Source organism: Poecilia latipinna, unplaced genomic scaffold, assembly GCF_001443285.1.
Source record: "Poecilia latipinna isolate Pla-1442-1.1 unplaced genomic scaffold, P_latipinna-1.0 Scaffold308, whole genome shotgun sequence".
NCBI lineage: Eukaryota > Metazoa > Chordata > Actinopteri > Cyprinodontiformes > Poeciliidae > Poecilia > Poecilia latipinna.
Genome location: NW_015112924.1, coordinates 781,356 through 802,777, shown reverse-complemented (window position 1 = coordinate 802,777; position 21,422 = coordinate 781,356). Strand labels below are relative to the sequence as shown.

Genomic DNA, 21,422 nt, shown 5'->3' with positions numbered 1-21,422 from the left:
CACCTAATAACTTCCACAAGGAGGGTAATTGCTGGCCGATCATACAATGCTGCGTCTGAGCATACTGATGGAAAGATGAGGGAAAGAAAAAGTGAGGTGTAAGGATGCATGAAGCACATTTCCTTTCATTCCCATTTAGCACACAACGTACGTAATACCAATGTCCTTTAACAGCAGTACTTAACACCTGTGAACAATGTCAAACGCACCATCATTTGGTTTAATGATCATTGTATCTCTGTTTGCTTAGCCAAACATATCGGTCTGTGTTTTGATGGGGACAGCGAGGGCCAATAACCTATAAAGGTTGGAGGCCCATAGAGAGGGAACCTGGGCTTCTGTAATGTCTCAGCAGGGCCATGTTCGCTCCATCACTCACCACAGTGATCCAGTAATTATACAAAAAAGAGCTATACGTAGATGTATGTTTTAGTAATTGAATTTTTGGTTTTTATTAGCTGTAGCCCTTAATCATGAAATATTGCAAATATAAACACTTCAAAATAAATCTTTCTTTTATGAGATTCTAATTTACTGAATATCATAAATGAGAATAAAATGAGAATGTCTCAGTTTATGCTGACGGAGACAAAAAATGTATAAATTAATCTTACAACATAATCTCAGACAAGTGTTGCTCATTCAGCAAGTACAAAGCTGGGGTTGTAACATATAAGGCCAGTATCGTGACATGTCTTGAGCATCATATTATACAATGGAAAATAGTTATTTTCTTCTTTATTTCTAATATTGATTCAGAAGAAAGTGAGAGCTGGCAAAGAAATTCATTTCTGAGCCATGAAAATCCTTCTTACAACGTTATCTCACATAGACACATAGACACACACTTTAAAACTAGCAGCATCAAAGACAATTGTTTTGATTGCAAGACCGTAGAGTGAGCACAGCAACAGATGTTAGGAAAGAAATGTTAAAAAAAAAATACGAAAAGCTTGCTGCAGACATTTGGGATGTCAGGCTTTGAAAATGCAGTGCATCACGTCAGAAATAAGAGACTTTGGAGCGGTTGAAATGAGAAAATAATAATGGAAAAGACACAAACTAGAATTCAATCCCTGAGGTCAATCAAGCATTTGAATCAGGATTCAAGCATATATTTAGCTCAGTCACATAACCTTGGATGAAGGCATGGAATAGCATAAGATTTTCACAAAAATCACCACATTTTCACTGCAATTACAAAAAATTTGTGTCATTTGCACGCTCAGGACGGCTAAAAAAAACAGGTTTTGAATACTTCTTCAAGAGAAATTTGAAACACCTCACACCGGAAACCAGCCACAAAACTTTGATTAGTGCATATCTACTTTAAAATAGCGAGCTTCACACATGGTGCACAGAAACAAAGATGCTTTGTTTTCAAAGCAGACAATTTTGCATCTTTGTTGGGCAATTTCAACGCCGTTATCATTTGTGCGTCATTGTTATCCGGACATTTTCACAATTTCCCCTTTTAAAAACATATTCCCCATCAGACTCACAGGGCAAAGGAGTCGCTGGTAGCATCATTAACCAGCAGGCTGTACCCAATGATTACTTTGATGGCCCCCAGCTATCTATCACCAACACCTGAAGACAGATGACGCTAGATAGAGGCATATTTACAATAAATGCATGGCTGTGAGCACCACTGGGGGGGTTTGGTTTTTGTGCACAAACTGTCAGGATGCCATAAATGTAAATACACATCTGTCAGCAGCATTGCATGGACTAATACACATATGTGAGGTGCTGCTACACCTCTATATGTTCCTTTGTGTGTGTGTGTGTGTGTCTGTGTGTCCCGGCACTCCTGGAAGGGGGGCTGGAGTGTTTCCGCCTGAGCGCGGCTGTCAGTGGGCATCACTCAGCCCTGCAGTGTGGCAGTACGCAAGGATCATTAGTGGAGACGGAGGGAGCAGAACGGAGGAGAGCAAGGGGAGGAAAAAAAGGGAGAGAGGGGCAACGACTGGGTGAGTCGGGCAGCACGTCTTAATATCCATCTTGAGAGTATTACACACACGGCAATGCACTTCGCTCTCAGTCACGCAATCACCCCACCTCAGAGGGTCCGCCATGGTACCCTCCTCTGTCATCGTCTCCCGTTTTGTCATTCTGTGCGCCTTCACCCTTCTCAACCCGTTCCCCCCTTCATCTCTTCTGAACCCGTTCTGTCCCTCCCAGTACCAAGTCATGCTCTTTAAGCTCCACATGTCACAGGTTTTCTTTTTCCCTGCTCCACATTGATCCACCTTGCATTCCTTCTTATTAACCATCACTTTATCCCAGCCCCCTGCTTTTATCTTCACTCGCTTTGCTTCACACAGCTGATCTTCTCTTTGCACTGGAGTGTCATTGCTACTTGACCTGCTCTTGACTGCAGCAAGGTGAAACAACTGTTCTACACATTTGAGGGACAAGCTTCTTTCTGTTTTTGTCTTTCATCTTGCAGGGTTTCGCAGTTCTTCATCCAATGCATCCGTAGATATAAACAGGTGCATTGAATGTGATCTGTCTAGCAGTTTGTGCCAGTGTGCGTTATTATAAGGTCACATTTGGATGATGCCTTGCAAAGCACATGCTTTGGAATGTTTTAGCAAGTAAAATATTTTGTGTCCAGTGTGCATTCAGGAGCAGCATCTCGTTATTGCGAGAAACTTTCACATTACTGCAAGTCTTAATCTCGCTATATTGTGATGAGATTGTTATAATGAAAGATTCTCATTATAGCAAAACTCAAAATTGGTTAAAAATGAAAAATGTTCGCATGAGAAAGAAATATAAAAGTGCACTACTTCAACAGATTACAACTTTTTATAAGGGTATAAAGAGGTTTTCTCTGACTCCTTCGCATCCTGCGTCTTCTAGATCAGGGTGCATTTTCGTTTCGGGCAGCATCGACATCATAAATTACTAACTATAAAATATTATCCACATTCCACTAGAACTTCTTAAAATGTAAACATTTTTACAATGTTTTCACATTATTGTAACTTGGTACTGTACAAATGAAAATTGAGTTGACTGATAAATAAATAAATAAATAAATAAATAATCGGACAAATGTTATCTTAAAGTTCCGTTTAGGTGGCCATAGCCTCCATTGGGCCGCCTTAATTGCTATGGTGGGCCGCATTTGGCCCGAGGGCCTTGAGTTTGACACTTGTGTTCGAGATGAATTTTAAACACCCCAAGAGGTGTTGCTGTTTTACCGTTACGACCTTCCTGATTCAAATAAGAAGATATTTTGATTTTAATGAGATATGAATTGCATCATAACCAGTTAAATACCTCATTTAAACGATACAGTGTTCTAGTTTTAATGAGTTTTATATCCAGTTATAAAACAGGATATCACGTTATTGTGATAACAAGATGCTGCTCCTGAATTTATTTACAGATTCTGGCAGTTAAACGCTTCAGTACTATCCAGTGGCCCAGAGTCAGCCGTATTTCTATTGACGTCAACTTATACAAATGAGTATAAATTATGAAGACGCCTGGCTGCACTGGATTTTTACTTAGGGGTATCAGCGTACCTTTTTTCTAATACTTAATAATTATGAGTTAGTTGGTGCTGGTGTATCACCTGTAGACTCATAGACCTACGCTGCCTGTGAAGCAAACTCAAGTATAAATTTGTCCGTCCTGGTTCCGCTTAGCTCAAAAAGTTTCCACGCTCAGCGATCCATCTGTTTGCATTACCGCCACAGCATTTATCACACACAGATTAGGGCCGATTCTGTAATACACTTGTCCCAGCGAAACATTAGTGGGCTTGGTGTTGGCACCAGCTGTGGGTGCAGTTAAGCGCTACAACCCAGCTGATGACAGCAGGACAGCAATATCATGAGGTTGTGCAAAGTAACCTGGACAGATGCCAGCTCAGCTAAAATGCAGAGATTTTGGATGCTCTGAGTCAGATATGAAATCAGGCTGAGAGTGAATGCACTAGACTGACTCACTGAAACAGAGGACATGGAAACGTCACTATAGCCTTATTTAGACATATGTAACATATTTCATAGGTGAGAGTGACACTTCTTCTATTCTTTCACTCCTGTAAAAACATTTCCCCCGTAAAATATTTGTTCTCTTTGTGAACTGAACAAATTATAATATCAGATAAGAGTAATTTGAACAAACGGCCCCCTGTTTTAAAGCCATTTCTAAGTCTTTAGGACTCAACTCAACCACGGTAAGAGCTATTATTACAAAATGGAAGAAAAGTGAACCTTCAAAGGACAATTACTCCAGCAGAACCTGAACTGAAAAGTCTCCACCTGGATTTAACGATCCAAATGGGAACCGTACCGTAGTGTTTAACATTTTCCAGTTGATAACAACTCATTATGTCAAACCTTTCTCAAGAAAAAAATATTTTTTCCTGGCTAAAAACATGAGTTCTTTGACCCTCCCACACTCTTTGAACGATGCTCAGGAGGAGCGTGGTAAATGTTACGATCGGACAGCGGGGTAGCGGGCCGATTGTACCGTCAGACTGTCAATTTCCAAAACCACACACACACACAAAATCTTGTAAAAGCGCACGCCAGGTCAGCACGACCCCAATGGACTGCATACAGAGTAAAAAACTCATGAGGTCTAAATGACTCCATCTCTTATGACCGCAAGAGGGCTAAGCATATTTGCTGTAAAGTTGTAAACACGCACAACACACTCATGCACGCACAACACACACACAAGCAGCCTAGACCTCAGCAGCTTCCCCTCAGCTGCCCTTTTGGCACCTCGTTGCCACTCATTCAGATCTCAACCCCGTCGATCTCTTGTATGATCGCTTGTAAGGATTTGAGAAAAGACTTCTCTAAGCTGATTGGAAGGGAAGGGGGCAAATTACCATTGCACAACTGTGCAAAAAATGTCATGGGTCATGATTTGCCTTATGTAACAGCTCATATGTGTGTGTGCATGCAGTGCAACCCTCCCTCCCACCATCCTTACCCCACGCCATTTACCCATTTTGCACTAATTGAGGGATCTTTTTTTTCAGAAGCTGTTATTGCAGACATTTAATTATTTATTTTGACAGGAAGCAATCTGGTGGATAGTGAAGAGATTGCAAATGTGTGTGTATGTATGTATGTATGTATGCAGGCATGGGACAGAAGAGAAAAGGGAAATGGAGAGCAGCACGAGGTCAGTGTAGCTTTTTGGGCAAATGTGCATCTGAGAGCAGTGCCGCTGTAAATCACCTGTACACTACGTCTGTGGGGCTTTGCATGCACATGCAAGAACAGTGGATGTAACATTTACTCTGTCTGTGTATGTATGTGTGTATATGTGTGTGTTACATCTTAGAGTGCATGGCATTCTCAGTGCAGTGGGACTGCACTAATGGAGCCACACTTGAGCTGAAGTGTGCAGAGTGTAGCTGAAGTGCAGCCAAGTCTAACTTCCAGTCCTGCATAGAAGCCCTATAATCTACTCTCTACTATTCTATTTCTCCATTTCCCCCACTTCTGTCCCCATCCGTATCTCCATCAATTTAATTTTTCATCCTGTCTTCATTCCATGCCCTAGTCTCGTCTGTCTGTCTCCCGACCGTCTCCCTGTTAAATCTCTTTATCCTGGTTTGGAAAGTAAAGATGACAAAGAGCAGCATTCTTGCTGCTTCAGCTCTGGGTTCTCTTTTTCTTCTCTGTTCCCGTTGAGCAGTGAAGAGAATGAAATAAGGGAAGGCGACATGCAACCACCAGTCGTGTTGACCTTTTTCAGTCTCCAGCACCCGAGGCACGGTGAGTGAGACATTAGGAAAATGACTGAGCATTATTAACCCTTACTATCACACACATTTTGTCTCTTCAGATGTCTTTTTCTTTAGTTGCACAGAATCTCAAACAATAAACTGTGACGTCACATAAATGGTATGTATATTTTGTGAATGCAGGTTCTCTCAGAGTGTCTGTGAAATAAAATGAAAATAATAATAATAAACTCAGGTTTGATTGAGATGGATTTCTGAAAATTTCTGTTGTAGGACTGTTCAATTTAGGAAAATTGTTTGGGAACAGTTATTAATGAAAACAATTGTAGACGGAGGTAAGAGACTTATATAAGTTCAGTCCATTTATCATTCATGGCAGAAAATAAATCTTAAAGGGAGAAGAGGCCCCAGGACAGAACCTTGGAGAACACCAGAAGTAACAACAGTGTGTGACCTGGGTTTGAAAAATTCCAGCTGTATGAGGTGCAACCAGAGATGAAAACATTAAAAAGTTAAGAGATGTGTTGGTGATTCTATAAAGCTGCTCAGCAGGATGTTGTGGGATTTGGTGTCAAAGGCTTAGATCAAGCAGAATGAAGAAGGTCAATAGTCCCAAGTTATCTGCCAAGACATTTATTTTCTGTTATTTCTCTCTTCTTCTTCTTTTTTTTTTTTTTTTACAAGAGACTTATCTCTGAAATGGAGGGTCAGAAAGCAGACGTGATGTTCTGAAAAAGCCTAACTATATACAGATTTTTAATACTAGGTCCAAATCATATTAATGTAAGTCTTAAATTTATAAATCTGTTTATTTCAACTAAAACAGTTTTGTGTGCGTGTGTGATTTGCAGTTGTGATTGAAACGAGCTTATTGTATGTTTTAGAAATTAAGATAAAAAAACAAAAATACTAGTAGGTATGCGAAAGTTTATTTAGCATTTTCTAACAGTAAATTTACAATCATTCATAAGTGGCCTTATGTGTTTTAAATTTAACTTACTGAAACTTCCAGAAACCCTACTCAACTTTAGTCAATATTTCCAATAAGACATTACCTCTCTGTCTTGCTTTCCTCTTCCATTTTACCCCAACTTTGTATGTGCACATGACTGGCACATGTGCATGTGTGGCCAACCCTCTATTCCAGTCAATCAGTGAGCAGAGACAATTCCCCGAGTGACATTTAGGGAGAAGAAAGAGAGCCATTTATCACTTTAGTTTTGGGATAATAAAAGAATGACTGAATGAGCCTGTGTGTGTGTGTGTCATTGTGCGTGTGTGTGTGAGCAAGAGAACAGGCAAGAGAGGAAAACTGCTAAAGATGAAAAGGGAATTTCAAAAAGCACATGAAAGGAGCAGGAAAAATAAGCGAGGGAAGAGGGAAATGAGTGATAAAAAGGCTACTTTGTGGGGAGGACTGTGTGTGTGAAATAGAACAAGAGAGGGAAGAAGGGAAAGCTGTGAGTGACTGACAGTAAAAAAGAGAAGTGTAGTCAAGAGAAAAAAAGAACCTAGAGTACGGGGAGAAAAAAGGCACAGAGACAGAAGAGGGGTTGGAAGAATGCTCTTGGCTCAGAGAGAAAACTGAGGAGAAAGAGTGGAAAGAACCTCAGATGAAAAAAGAAGCTGAAAAATGAGTCCACGAGAAAGACGGAAAGGTAAAGGAGACAGTCTGGAGACAGAGCTGAGTTCATTCAGGGCTATGAGTAGACTTAAGAGTCCAGACCTCACACGGTCAGCATACTAAACACAGGAGCCAGTGTCCTGACCCAGATTTATGCAACTGACATACTAATCTGAACCGTAAAGAATTTCAACCCCATGCATGACCGAATGTATCTGTAACCCAGGGGCCCCCTACCTTCAGCCCTTTAATCCCAGCTGTTCTTACAGTCACCCCCTAACCTCACACAAATCCAGTAACCCCCTCACACACGTGACGACTCTCCCAAGCAAATTTGCTCATGCATGAGTTGCTTGACAAATATAAACAAATTTCACAAAAAATATGGAAGGCACTCTATGTTTGAACTAGATTCTGTTAGTCTATTACATTAAACAGTTTGTAATTAGAATTTGACAAAATATTTTTACAGTCTGTGGGGTGGGAGCACTGTTACATTGCAAGCTTTTAAAATATGAAGTGATTTCTTCCTATGGCTTTTTGGTCTTTCAGCAGAAGTGAGCTGACGTTACAGCTCAGCAGGGTCCTCAACCCTCTGCTACCTGATGTGACCTCTGCAGCTCCATCCATCAGCCCTGAACACGTGGTTCGGCTGCAGTATAGCCACCATTAGCATAACAAGCATATTTCCTGAGCATAACTCTCACTACCTCTCCTTTCTAATATGATCCCTCTTTTTTTTCCTCCATCCACCTGCTCCAATCAGTCAGCATTAACTATATTTTCCTTTATGCCGCGGCTGCCTCCATCACTCGCCCGGACCGCCAAGCTCAGGTAAACTGATCGGCGGCCCCTTACACGCTCCACTTTCTCCTCCCACAATTCTTTGGCCCGTGACAGGAGGGTGTGGAGGGATGCTTGATGGACAGGCTCAGAGAAGCAAGCGACCCGGCACACCACTGCCAGGAAGGGTCTGGAGATGGAGTGTTGTGAAATACATCGTTTACGTCGGCGTACATCATCTCTTTCTCAGGGACAGACGTGGCAACGTGCACGCCCGTAAACACGCACGCACGAGCGCAAAGCCATCAATCGCTTGCATACAGGAAGAGGTATCAGACAGGGAGAAAAATTGAATTAGGAAATATGGGCACCGTGATTTGTGGAAAGGCAGTTTTGAGGCAGGGAGAGAAAATACAGCTTGGAGCGCACTTCATCTTCAAGCGCGGCCAAAGAGGAAGAAGCATCTGTGTTGTTTATCTAAAGCTCCCCCCATCTAGTTACAATGGCATGATTTGAAATATTCATATACATGTATGACAAGATCAGGCCCATTATGCTGATCTCTCTGCAGGGCTTCACTAAATGGACTGAATGGAAAGCCATCAGTCAGTGTAAATTACAGTATGAAGACAAGATGCATTACATAAGCTTATAGATGGGCATGAAGAAGGGTATTATTGTAGTGTGATATCAATCACGTTCTACAATGTCATCAGTATGATAATATGCCATGGGCGATTTCAAGGATAAACCCACCATTATAATATTTCACAAAGCTTATAATGAAAGAAAAACCTATTAGGAATTTTCTGTGCTTCATAAGGTATTATGGCCCATTTTTTAGATGAATCTGTAACAAGATGCAAGGCGGTAAAAATTAAACACAAACAATATGCAAAAGAGCGGGAAATAATTATCTTCTTTTTACTGAAATGTTTGGATTGTTTTTATTAAGAATTAGCGGTGGGTGATATGGACTTTACGGATTTTATTGCGGTATTTTATGGTACGACTGTGACAGCAATAAAGATTTTTAAAAATCTCATTTTTGTTACTTACTTTTTAGGCAACTGCACTGACCGTATTGCACAGCATTCGTAGCACCAAGCACACAAATATTGTTCCTGAAAAATGTTCTAATTCACATGATTCTCCTTCAGGATGCCACTTACTTAAAAAAGTGTACATTTTGTAACTAAGTTGCACACAGTAATGGCATTTAATAATATTTTTGAATGTGCTGATATTAATGGGAGTCAATAGCTAAAAAATAACATTTCAGATTATACTGTCAGTTTTGTTTTGCATTTTGTTTTACATTAATAAGTGAAATTTATCATGACAATGATAGATGAAAAATTCTTATGCTCAAAAACCTTTCACAATAAATGGTAAACGACACAATAAAAGCCCACCCCTATTATGAATGACAACATTTCAGATTATTTGTTTGGATTCACCATTAATTTAATAATGGGCTTCATAAACCATCATACAGGCCGACTCTGTTGACCAAGATGCTAAAACATTTCATGGCAATGCACAAAGTCTGCATTTAATTGGACATGCATGAAGCATATCTTTAATTACAAGTAAAAATAGCACATTTGCTGTACGATACGCTATTAAGGCACACGTTAACATGAAGCAGACTAGCCAGAGGCTGTCTCGCTGTGACAGAGGTGAGTCCCGAAGACGGGGCAGAGCAGAGCGGGGCCCTGTAGTGGTGGAGGGAAAAAAAAAAAAAAAAGACAAGAGAGAGTCAACCCAGCGTGACTACCGCCTGCCTGAGTGGAGCAGCCTGCCTGCAATTAAGGTGGAATCAGGGAGAAATCTGCGCTGCCTTGATAATGAGCCTCGTCTGAATTATTAACGAGAGCTGTTCCCCCAGGACCCAGGCTCCCACTGAGCCCATCAGCCCCCCACACCACCACCTCCACCGCTACCACACACCCACATGCACACGCAGACGCACTCATAAAGGACAGAGGAGAGAGCGAGGCACTCGCATCTGCAATCACACAACGTGCACACTGACACAGATAAGCAACAAGCGTGCCTCTACAGACAGCGTCCAAAACTTCAACCACAAGAGAAGGCCAAAACAGTCAACTCACAGGTGGAAATCTGAACCATTTCTGACAACTGCGCCACAAATATTTCTCTTAAATCAGACAACTGTTTTAGAACAATACAATTTGACGTGAGATACACAAATATCCCACACAGCATTCTTAATTTGACCTTTGATTCTAATTCGTTTAGCTTGTATGGCATCGTGGGGGAAGCTTTTACTGGTACAGACCAGCTGAACCGCTTTACACTGATTACAAAACAGTATGGATTTGTGAAACCTATTTTTAAAAAACCCATATGTATAAGCCATTTTGACTTTTAGACATGTTTCCTCATCTTGTTCTTGTGAACCACCACTGATCTCTAACCAGCTACTAACCCCTAAAAAGCAAGTAGATTTTGCGTGGAGTATTAACAGATCTAGAAGGAACAGAGATGATGGTGTTACCAGAGTTTCACTGACAGGTAACCAAGAAGAAGCAAATTTGTTCTTCATCTATAAAATGTGGGTATTTCAGGTGCTAGCCCACAACTTGTATCTTTTCTGTGTTTCCTTCCGGGTTGGTTCTACAGAAATAAAAAGAGATCACTCCAGTGGGGTAACTCATAAGGCCTCTCTTGGCCAATTAAATCTCCATGGTATCAAACCAAACATGGCCTCAGAAAGAAATGAACACTGTATTCTGTCCCCGTAGCTAAGAATGGCTTTGTCCAAAACCCACAAGAGCTTAATGAACCCAACCACACCCTCTCAATGTGGCAATTGTCAAAAAGTCGGACAGGTTGCAAAACATATACACAAATACGACTGCGAAGAAACACAGCTGAAAGTTGGTTCCACTAACAGATAGTCAGCCCATTTGTATCCAAAAAAAAAAAAAAAAAAAGGATTCTTCCGCTGAAGAACAGAGTGTTCCTCCATGGGTGGTTTGAGGTAGTAATACAGTTGTGTGTTTTCTACAAATATGTGTGCCTGAGCCAGAGAGAATACTGGAAATCAACCCACTAAATGGTGCAATGGGAACAGAATAGCATAGGCATAAGTTTAAGTGTGCTAAGGAAAGCAAAAACCACAATTAAAGGCATTGCTGAGGACTTTTGAAGAGCGGTTCTGTTAAAAGTAGATAATAAAATACTGTTGATGTCTTAATTTAGTATAAATCCAGATCAGTTGGCCATGGAGGGCTGAAGCTAACAGCTAGTCTGGCAGCAGGCTTATACCCTGCGAAAACAACTCTAGTCTCAAAAACTTCAAGGAAGTCATGCAAACAAGATTCTAAAAAAAAAAAAAAAAAATCATCAAGACATTTGTATTGGGTGGATATTTGAACAAAGCTGATGATTATCTACACCCAAAATTAAGGCATGAAGTGGAGCACCTACAATGATCTTCCCATGTAAAACACATACATCCATTTCCTGTCTGAAAAATCATTGGCTTCTGTGTAAATGAAAACATGTAAACATTCTAATGTTAAACAAGTTCATAAAATAGCATTAGCATAAATATTTGATGTTTTTGTGACTGGAGTCATTTTAATACATTAGAACTCCACTTAGGCTCAGACCCCTCTGATAACCCTCAGCTTCAGCTAATCTGGATTTAAATAAAATAAAAAAATAAATAAATAAGAGCGGTACCTACGTCTTGTAAGATAATACCAGCTGATAGAAAAATAACACATCACATCATGAGTGTTACATAATCAGCACCTTAAACCACATTGGATGTGCCAAGTTCAAGTGCACTGAGACAGATTACTGGACTTCAGCAGTGGGTAGTTTTATCCACTGCTGATTCTAATTAATAGAATCTATTCTATTAATTAGAATAGATTCTAATTAAATCTATTCTAATTAGAATAGATTTAAGATTTGCTTTTGAGTGACCTCAACCTTTTCAAATAACCTTTTCAAAAATCGCAAAGTATCTCCATGAAGATATCGCAAATTATTTGGATCTGAAACTAAAAGAGAGATGGGTTACAAAAAACTGCTTGAGCAGCTGAAGTTAAGTTCAGACAAGCATGAGACACAAATTAACCCAAATATGTCCACATGGGAATGACAATCTCCTCCTCAAAAAAGCCAGTTGCTATCTGATCTGGACAAAATTCAGCGTTGTTATCCTTCTATCTCTGTGGTAATGCCAGATATGAGATTTTCCTCAAATAAGAAGAAGAACACTGCTTGAGGCAAGTCTGGATCGTGGCTAAAGCTCAAAACCTTGACGCTGCAGCTCCCTCTCTTCACCTCAATTGGCCCTTATACCTAAAACCATTGAGACAGAAAGAATGTATAGAATGTCTAATGGATAGAAAGTCAGTGCATGAGAAGAACACAAGAAGATAAACGGGGAGATAAAAAGGGTGTCTGGTAGATATTGTGATAAGAGGCGGCAAAATAATATCAAAGGCAAAGGAATATTGTTTTTCATATTACTCTCTCCTGATCGCTGTCTCCCATATTTGAATGCATGCCCATGCCTTGGTAATTTGCATGTACATTAATCATTTCAGTGAGAAATAAACTGTCACGGCTGCCTGAAGGCTGCTGTAGGAATGGGGTTGGGGGTGGGGGGGGGGGGGAAAATGGGCTTCTTGGCATCAGATACTTGATTCAAACGAAATGTACTGCTCGAACCCAAACTGGCTCAGGTAGAAGAGCCCGGGGGAGATGTAAGGTGCTCATAATCCTGCACCATAAATCCGTCCAGCATGCATGATATGCTCTCATTTTAAGTGAGTGTGAGCATGTGCATGCTTCAGTCACATTCCCAAATAAGTTAGCTCCTCTGAGCCAACACGGAGGATAAACTGTGAGTCAACTGAAGGCTTCCGCCCCCCCCCCCCCCCAGCCTTCTCCACCATCATCAAGTGAGCAAGCATATATCAGGACATAGAAATACAACAAATCAGACATGCAGCCATGCACTGAAAGTTTCAAGTCTACTCAGTCATGTTTTTTTTTATTTCTCTATTGACTGAACCTTCTTGAGCCACTCCTTAGTGACATGATTAAGAGATTAATAAATATGTTCTGTTTTTTCCCCTCTTTTTGCAAATAAAGATTATGAAATGTTAATCACTGTGATCATTTAAACTCACAAAATGATATACAGACAAAAATATATATTTATACAAAGCTCATTTTAAGGATTATTGTTCAAATTTAATAAAATACACAATATAATTTCTCAGAAATGTTGATTATTACATAAGACCATATTTTAAATAAAGAAATGTTATGCCATGGCTATAGTATTATATAAACAATCATTATGAGGAAGATTTATTTCTTTACAGTTGTCCAGTAGACAGTTATTGACACCCTCTGTAAGGAGAATAAGCCTCAACAGGTCATTTCAAGTTCTCTCCACGCATAAAGGAAGTGGAAGGAAAATGTGTGGTAGAAAATGGAATGCAAGAAAATGCAATAACCACAGCTTTACGTAGATTACGAAGCATAAAAAAAAAAAAGAGTTCAGTGGAGATTCATAAGACTTGGGCTTTGGCTGATGTACACATAGGCTGCAACCATTGCTTGTGCTAAGTGACTCTTGAACCAAAGATAGGAGCTTTTTACTTGGCCTAAGGAGAAAGTGGACTGGATTGTCACTAAATGATCCAAAGTCTTCTTTACAGATAAGATTATGTTCATCATTTCATTTAGAAATTAAAGTTCCAAAGTCAAAGGAAAGTGGAGAGATACAGAATCCAAGTTGCCTGAAGTCTTTTGTAAAGTTGCCACAGTTATTCATACAACCTACACATTTTCCATGCATTCAGATTTCCGTTAATATGCTTAGATGCAGCACTGAAGAGCTAGCTTCATTACCAATTATGTTTTTTTTTTTACCTCACCCTCCATTTGGAAGATGTCATGTTAGCAATATTCCCCATGATAATGAAGGCCATAACATAACATTTCTGTTTTTAAACGTTTCTTGGGTTGAAAAGTACATGATGAATTCTTTTAACAGACGTAGGCAATAATCATCGAAATGAATAGAAATAAATACTCAAAATATACCACCCTGTGTGTAATTTATTCATATGAGTTTCACTTTCTGAACTGAATTACTAAATTGAATTAACTTTTCTAAGCTAGAGCAATTTATTGAGATTTCCCCATATATGCATCCAGGGGCCGTTTTCCTCTCAGATTGCTACGATCTTGATACTTGTATTTATTTTTTTTATTTTGCTCTGACTGATTTTTGTCAATAAAGGAAGCCCCATTGACCCTTTGCCCTGCTGGCCCTACACCAACCTCAAGCTAACGTTGCTTTATAAATAACAGTCTAGTCGCCTTGGATAAAAGCGTCTGAGTGACTACCTGGCACTCTCAATGACCTGCTGCACAATCCGCTGGGATCTGACCAGCGCAAGCGCCTGAACAAGCTCTGCCACCGCAATAAAGCAGAAGAAAATATGTGAATGTAAAGTATTAAAATGTAGGCATAATCTGCACATAAATAATATACTTGATATCCTGGAAGTGATTATCAAACACCTCTTTATACTTGATACACAAAAAGCATTAATGAATTATGGACTTTCGTAGCCTAGAGCCACTTGCATATACAATAAAGAAAGCCCATAGCATAACAATGGCATCATCTAACCCCCTCGAAGTTAATGAACTTCCAGACGCCTACGGGGCAATCCCAACACCAAGTGCTACTCCATCATTAGAGGCATTATGAAGTCAAGAGGGAGACTACATATACCATTCACTGCAGTGACATGCTGTCAGACCGATCACTGGGTTAAAACACAGACGCCTATAGTTGTAGACAGCCCCTCCCCCTGCAGTAGCCCCCACAAAGACACACACTACCAAGCCCTGATGCTTTGTTGCAACTGGCATGTGTCTCCCAGCAAACATGCACCAAAAATTTGTCCTTAATGTCTCAAAGGGGCGGATGGAAACCGAAAGAGTTCAGCTCTGGCATGGAGGTGATTCAGGGACATTTCCTGAGCAGATTTCTTAGTCTGGTTTAGATCAATTACAGGGTTGTGGCTACATTGTGCCAGTTTTAGGTACCAACAAGAAAACCACAATAATCCTTCTAGAAAGTGTAACAGGTAAACAACAACAGAGTTCTAGGTATTCTCCCTCCAGTAAAGAGCTGATTAAAATCCTGTGACCTCAGGACAGCAGTCTTCCTAGAAATCAGAAGGCATTAGGTATTTATAGGAGCTTAACTGTATTGCCTAGGTGAGCAGCCTTACCAGCACCCATTAACAAGCCAGGATTGGGTCTTGTCCAACAAGAGTGGCAGAGGCACAAACAGCTTTTCAAGATTTTTCTAGAACCTCTGCACTTGGTTCTAATTTAGGCGTTACTGGAACTGCCTTAAATTTTGCCTTTCCCTTTAATCCATCGCCCTCAATCCAACCCCCACCCCTAAAACTCAGAGTCGAGCTACAAAGCTGTGGCTCCTAATTTCATTTTATTTCATCAGCAGCAACCAACAACACAATCCTCCTTTTTTGTGCCATAACAGAAAAAAAAGGAAGTTTCACATCAAACACATTTCCTCCAACACAATCATGCTAAGATTAAAATATAATGGATGACAGAAGTGGTGCTCACCAAATTGCAAACATTGCTGTCAAATATAATTGCTTACTATGACCGTAAAATTATATGTAGGTTACAGCATCCTTTATTTTGCAAAAGCTCCAGCAAAGGCGACAGGAATTCTCATGACATAATACTACAGTCCTGGATATTTGCATAACTTTATGCTAGAGGGTTTATTTTACACTAAAAGTTCTGCAAAGTTGAAACAAATGAATAAATTAAAGCCAATCAAAAAAGAGCCTAAAATGTATCAGAAAGTTGATGCTTCAGAAAAAAATACAATGTATACACTTTTAATAAGTTCTTTGGTCCAAAGTTCCCACATGTGACTTCATAGTGTATGTTTACATTACCACTCTGCCTCCGACCAAAACCAGGTCAGGCCTGTTACTGACATTACCAATGCCTGCTTTAAATGACTTTCCTAATCCCTGTCATTACCTGGTATAGTCAATGTCTCGCCTGTGGACTGAAATAGCCAGCAACCTCAGACTGCCACTGTCCAATCCCCCTAATTTGCAGTTTCATAAATAGCAGGCGGGGAATTGGGTGCTTTGGGGGCAGAGGCCCTGTGCTTGAAGGCAGCTGATGCAGATCAAATGAAACAAAGCTTACCTGGTGACACACCTCACCAGTCAAGATGGCCAAAAGGGGAAAGGCTTGGTTTAGTAGTGAGTTTCTGCTAAACTCTCATACCTCTCCTGAATGTTCATTCAGGAAAATGTCGGCCTCTGTGTTAGTTGGACAACGAGGTCGAAGTTGACAGCTAGTTCTGAGGTGGTAAAGACTGAACTGGACATCAACAGCCTTCAAAGAACTACTAATTCAAAATTGTCAAAAAAGTTAATGCAAACAATATTTCTTAGCCTTTAATTTAGAACTGCACAATCTGAAAAATGAATGCAATGGTGGAATGATTGTTGCAGTGACAACATCAGCTGTGATAAATCCACTCATGGGCACCATCAGTGTGTGAGTTTTGGGCACCTGTTGCAGTGAGATTTCACTCAACAGGATGAATATCGTATTGCCCTGCAAAGTGTGAATTCCTGCCATTTAGATTATGATACCCGACAAAATACTGAATCCCAAGCATTCTTTGCAAAGCGGGAGGTGGTTTGCCACTAATGATTGTCCTGAGTGAAACACTTAGTAAGAAAGAAACGTGTAAAGCTTTTCCAGTTAGGAAGTGTCTGATAAAAAAGTAAAGCTGTGGGGGAAAAAAGCATGCTCACAGCAGTTTAATTTAACACCAATTTGTTAATTTTCCCAATGCCTTCCTCCCGTCAGATGGTTCCTCTGACCAGAAATGTAGAGTTAATTTTGACATCACATTTTAATTCAATTTCAGTCAAAGCCTTATGACTAAAATGTAATTTAGTTTTAACTGCTATGCGGTTATTTGTATCCGCTTTGATTTGAGTCCAGTTTCCTGGACTCTGGTCCGGTATCACTTCCACCATATTAAAGAGATTTTTTTTTAGAATAATTTTTTAAGCATCTATTCTAGAAGCTCTGCTCAAAGTTCCACTATCAGTACAACAACCGCTGCTCTGCTGCTCTCACTGCCCTCCTCTGGCTGTCCTCAGAAAGCCATAATGAATAGAAACAAGATGAGACTGGTTGGAGAGGCTGATAACATGGGCAGATGTCCAGGAGGTTAGGCTCCCCGCCAGCCGGCCAGCCAGTCAGCAGTGGTGGTAAGCTGCGGTCAGTTGTGAATATTTACATTGTGGACAGTTGACCTGTGGTCTCCCACAAGGGTCACTCTGTTGATTTACTGATCCTTTTCAAACGGCTGGATGAAAAAGAATGCAAGCTGACAATTCTCATGGAAACAGGCTTCCTTCTGACATCTGCAATTGCTGTGAAAACATATTTGTCCAATACTACATATTTTTTTCTTTTTTTTTTTTTTTGCCCCACTTAAATATTTCATTTCATCAAATATATATTTTAACAAATGTTAAAAATACTCCTAGAAAACACAAAACGTAGTTTGAACTTTATGATTTTATTTGTGAAGGGCTACAATTAAACTAGCCCTATATTAAAAAGTATTTGGCCCCTAAACCTAATAACTGGTTGTATCACCTTTGATGGCAACAACTTCCATCTAGCTTTGCTGATGATTAGCAATCGGTCCGTCACATCACTGTAAAGTTTTGTTCCTCTCTTCTCTCCAGATGTGTTTCAATTCAGTCATGTTTTGGCCTGTTTAAAGTCATGTCACAGAAATGTAGTTAGAGCAGGAGAGCACAACTCATGGTTCCATCAGTTATAATCAGTTCTTCTGGTCCTGAAGCAGCAAACCAGCTCAGACCGTCACACTACAGCCGCCACATTTTACTATCCATATGTTCTTTTTCCGATATGGTTTGTTAGTTTTACGCCAGATGCAACAGAACTCATAACTTCCATAAGTTCCTGTTTTGTCTCATCAGTCCATGAACTATTTAACCCTGAGCTGTGGGTATTATGAAAATGCTTCTCTGAAACACGTGTGCTCTTGTTGTTCAGCACTGCTTTATGCCTTGAGGATCTCACATAAATCACTATTTTGCCCCGTCTCTGTCTTATGTGAATCATAAACATCAACGTTAGCAGACGTTGTGCCTCAAATATTGTTCAGGGTTCAACTCATGTATGGAGTGGCTGATGCACTCCTGCCACTCCTGAGAAGGTGTGCCACTAGTCCATGTTTTCTCCATTTGTGGGTAATTGCGCTCACTGCGGTTTGCCGGAGTGCCAATGCCTTAGAAATTGCATTGTGACCATGTGTGGACTGATAGACGTTAATGGTTTTGCTTCCCATCTGTTCATGGATTTCAGTGTTGCATTAAGAAACCCTGTAGCCTACTTCATGTTGTGAGACAGGTTCTCTTGAAGCTATTTAGTGAGTCTAAAGATCTATTTTCCACACATTCATACACATTGAGCATATCTTATAACGCTTGCTGATTAAAATAATAATTTCAGAACTACCTTTTGCTTTTATCCACATTATTTTGGTCTGCTATCAGAACGTTTTTTTTTTTTTTATAACTTGAAATGTCTATTTGATATTATGGCAAAACCAATAGGTTTGTAAGGGGTAAATACTTTTTGCTGCACTATATAAATCACCTCGTGTTCCTGAACTGATGTCGTCCACAAGTACAAACACTGAGGACTCTTTGACTTTCTGTTCGCTGGAGGAAAGCGTCAGTCTGTTGCATCCAGAATTGGTGATATATTAGAATGACAGACGGCAGTAATGAACTAAGACAAGATAAGGCATGGCGCCATTCATGCGTAACTGACACGGAATCCCACACTAACATGTGTACAAAGAGGGGGGAGGGGGGAACCTTAATGAATCAGGGAATAATGATCAATAAACTATTATCACTGATTAATACGTCAAAGCCCGCCAGGTTGGTTCGCGAGCTCTCATCTCTTACCTTCCAGCCAGCCGAACTGTTGCTGTCGCCCTTATCCTTGAAATAGGGCACATAACGGACCATCCAGTCGTAGATCTGTGACAGCGTGAGCCTCTTCTCCGGGGTGCTCTCAATGGCGCGGGTAATGAGATCCGCGTAGGACTGGTTCCCCCACGCGTTCCGACGAGAGGACTTGGCTTTGCGCAAGGACCCGGTCACGTCGAGCGCCGCGCCGGCCAGGCACGGGTGCGTCGCGACCGTGGGTGCCGGGGCGCCGGTCGGGTGCTTTAGCTCTGCCGGATTGCCGCCCGCGAGCCCGGCTCTGCACGCCGGCACGTCTTCCGGCTCCACCTTGATGCTGGCCAGCGGGAGACCCCCGCTCACCTCTTGTCCGCCGGGGAAGTCCTCCGGGCATGGCAGTGGCCAGGTGCAGGAGCGAGGCCGGCTCTGCGGCTCGAAGTCCGGATCAACCTGATGAGCGTCCAGTTCGTCGTCCTCCATCATCAACATTTATCCCTTTTAGAGGGAAATAGATTAAAATAAAAAAAAAATTAAAAATGAAGGGACGAAGCTGTCCTTAGCAGCACTTCACGTTGGAATCTGCTTTGTAATATGCCTATTAAGCTCAGTCAGAATCAATCAGAGCCAATTCACTGGAGTAGGACAATCATCATGAATAAAAAAAAAGAAAAGAAAATCACAACCTTGTGTGTAGAGATAAGAGTAGTAATAAAAATAATAGCAATTTCTTGTCCATTTTAACTAGAGTGCTATATTAGTGGGGAAAAAATATGTCTTATTCAATCCGTTTCATCCTATTACACTAAGTCTTCAGCGTTCCTCAGCCAGTCACGGGGGCTTTTCATTCCAGTTGCAGCAACAGATGATATTTCAGATAAGGAAGCAAAAGCAGCCGTCGATAAATCCTCTAGAAGACAACGTGAAGAATCAGGAAAGAAGAAGATGAGGAGGGGGGTTTTAAAAAAAAATCACCAGGGCTGTGCAGAGAGCATCCACTGAGGCGATAATGCGTGATTACCGTGAATTATTAAATCTTCCAGTCTGCACGGATTACGCTGGCAGCGACATATTCAAGTCCATTCAGCCTGAACAGCACCCCAACTGTCTGCAATTATAATGAAGAGGCGTGCGCATGTGACGAATCGATCATTTCCTTGGATGGGAAAAGAAAAAAAAATACATATATAGATATATAAAAAGAAGAGAAAAAAAATAGCCCGGCAATCAAATCTCGCATCCAGTTGTCAGGGACGAGAAAATTGGCTTTTCTCACACCTCCTTTTTGCTCCTTCCTCTCTCTCCCTCTCTCTCAGATGCCACACATGTTCTCATTTGCTTACAACTCGCTCCCGTCGATGTGAGCCGAGGATGACGCGCCGGCGCTGTACTATATAGTAGAGATGCTGCCAATTGGAGTGCGCTCACGGAATCAATACTCTTCGAACATGATTACAGCGAAATCCCCGACTCTCTCTCTCTCTCTCTCTCTCTCTCTCTCTCTCTGTCTAACGCTCTTTCTTTCTGTGTCTGTCTCATATCCACCATTTCTATTGCGAAATCCTTAAGAACAACTCAACATATTTCTTAGTGCGCCAATCTATCTTCAACGCGTGACTCAAAGAAATGAAAAGCAAAAGGAATGTGCCAGAATCAGAGATCCCTCCACAAATCTTCATGCTTTTTTTTTTTTTTTTTAGGTTTGTTTGTTATGTGAAATAATAAAAGCACGACCCGTGCGCGTGACGAATTGTCCAGTGCGCGCGGCGCGCTGCGTCCAAATGCCCTCCAGGGAGAACTTGGCGGTTTCACCTCCGCTGATTATTCGCGAGCAATACCTCAGTGAGTGTAATTTTCTCTGCCGATTAGACAGATTTAGTTCAGATTAACGGAGATTAGGTAACCCTAGATTCTTAATCCCGGGAGGAGTGGGCTGAAGTAGGGCTTTTCAGAGGTCATCATGAAAAGGGGAGAGGGGGAAAAAAAATATTCAGCTCCAGAATCACACCAAGTGAGACAAAAAATTGTAAAGACTATCACATAGGTTTCAAAGACCATATGCCAGAGTCAATAGGTCGGACATGCGTGCGCAATTCTGTGGCTTTCCTGACCGAGACACGAAGGAGAAGATGTATGTGGGGATGGGCAGAGGAGGGGGAAGTGTGTGTGTGTGTGTGTT

General features: G+C 40.9%; 1 protein-coding gene across 1 annotated transcript in view; it reads right to left on the bottom strand.

Moving 5' to 3' along the window:
* LOC106948830 (forkhead box protein O3-like) overlaps positions 1 to 20,891 on the bottom strand; it is a 36,771-nt gene extending 15,880 nt beyond the window's left edge. The window contains exon 1 of the mRNA XM_015034696.1: positions 19,247 to 20,891. Coding sequence (XP_014890182.1) covers positions 19,247 to 19,735 — 489 coding nt within the window. The 5' untranslated portion in view covers positions 19,736 to 20,891. The remainder of the gene's footprint in view (positions 1 to 19,246) is intronic.
* Positions 20,892 to 21,422: the final 531 nt, after the last annotated feature.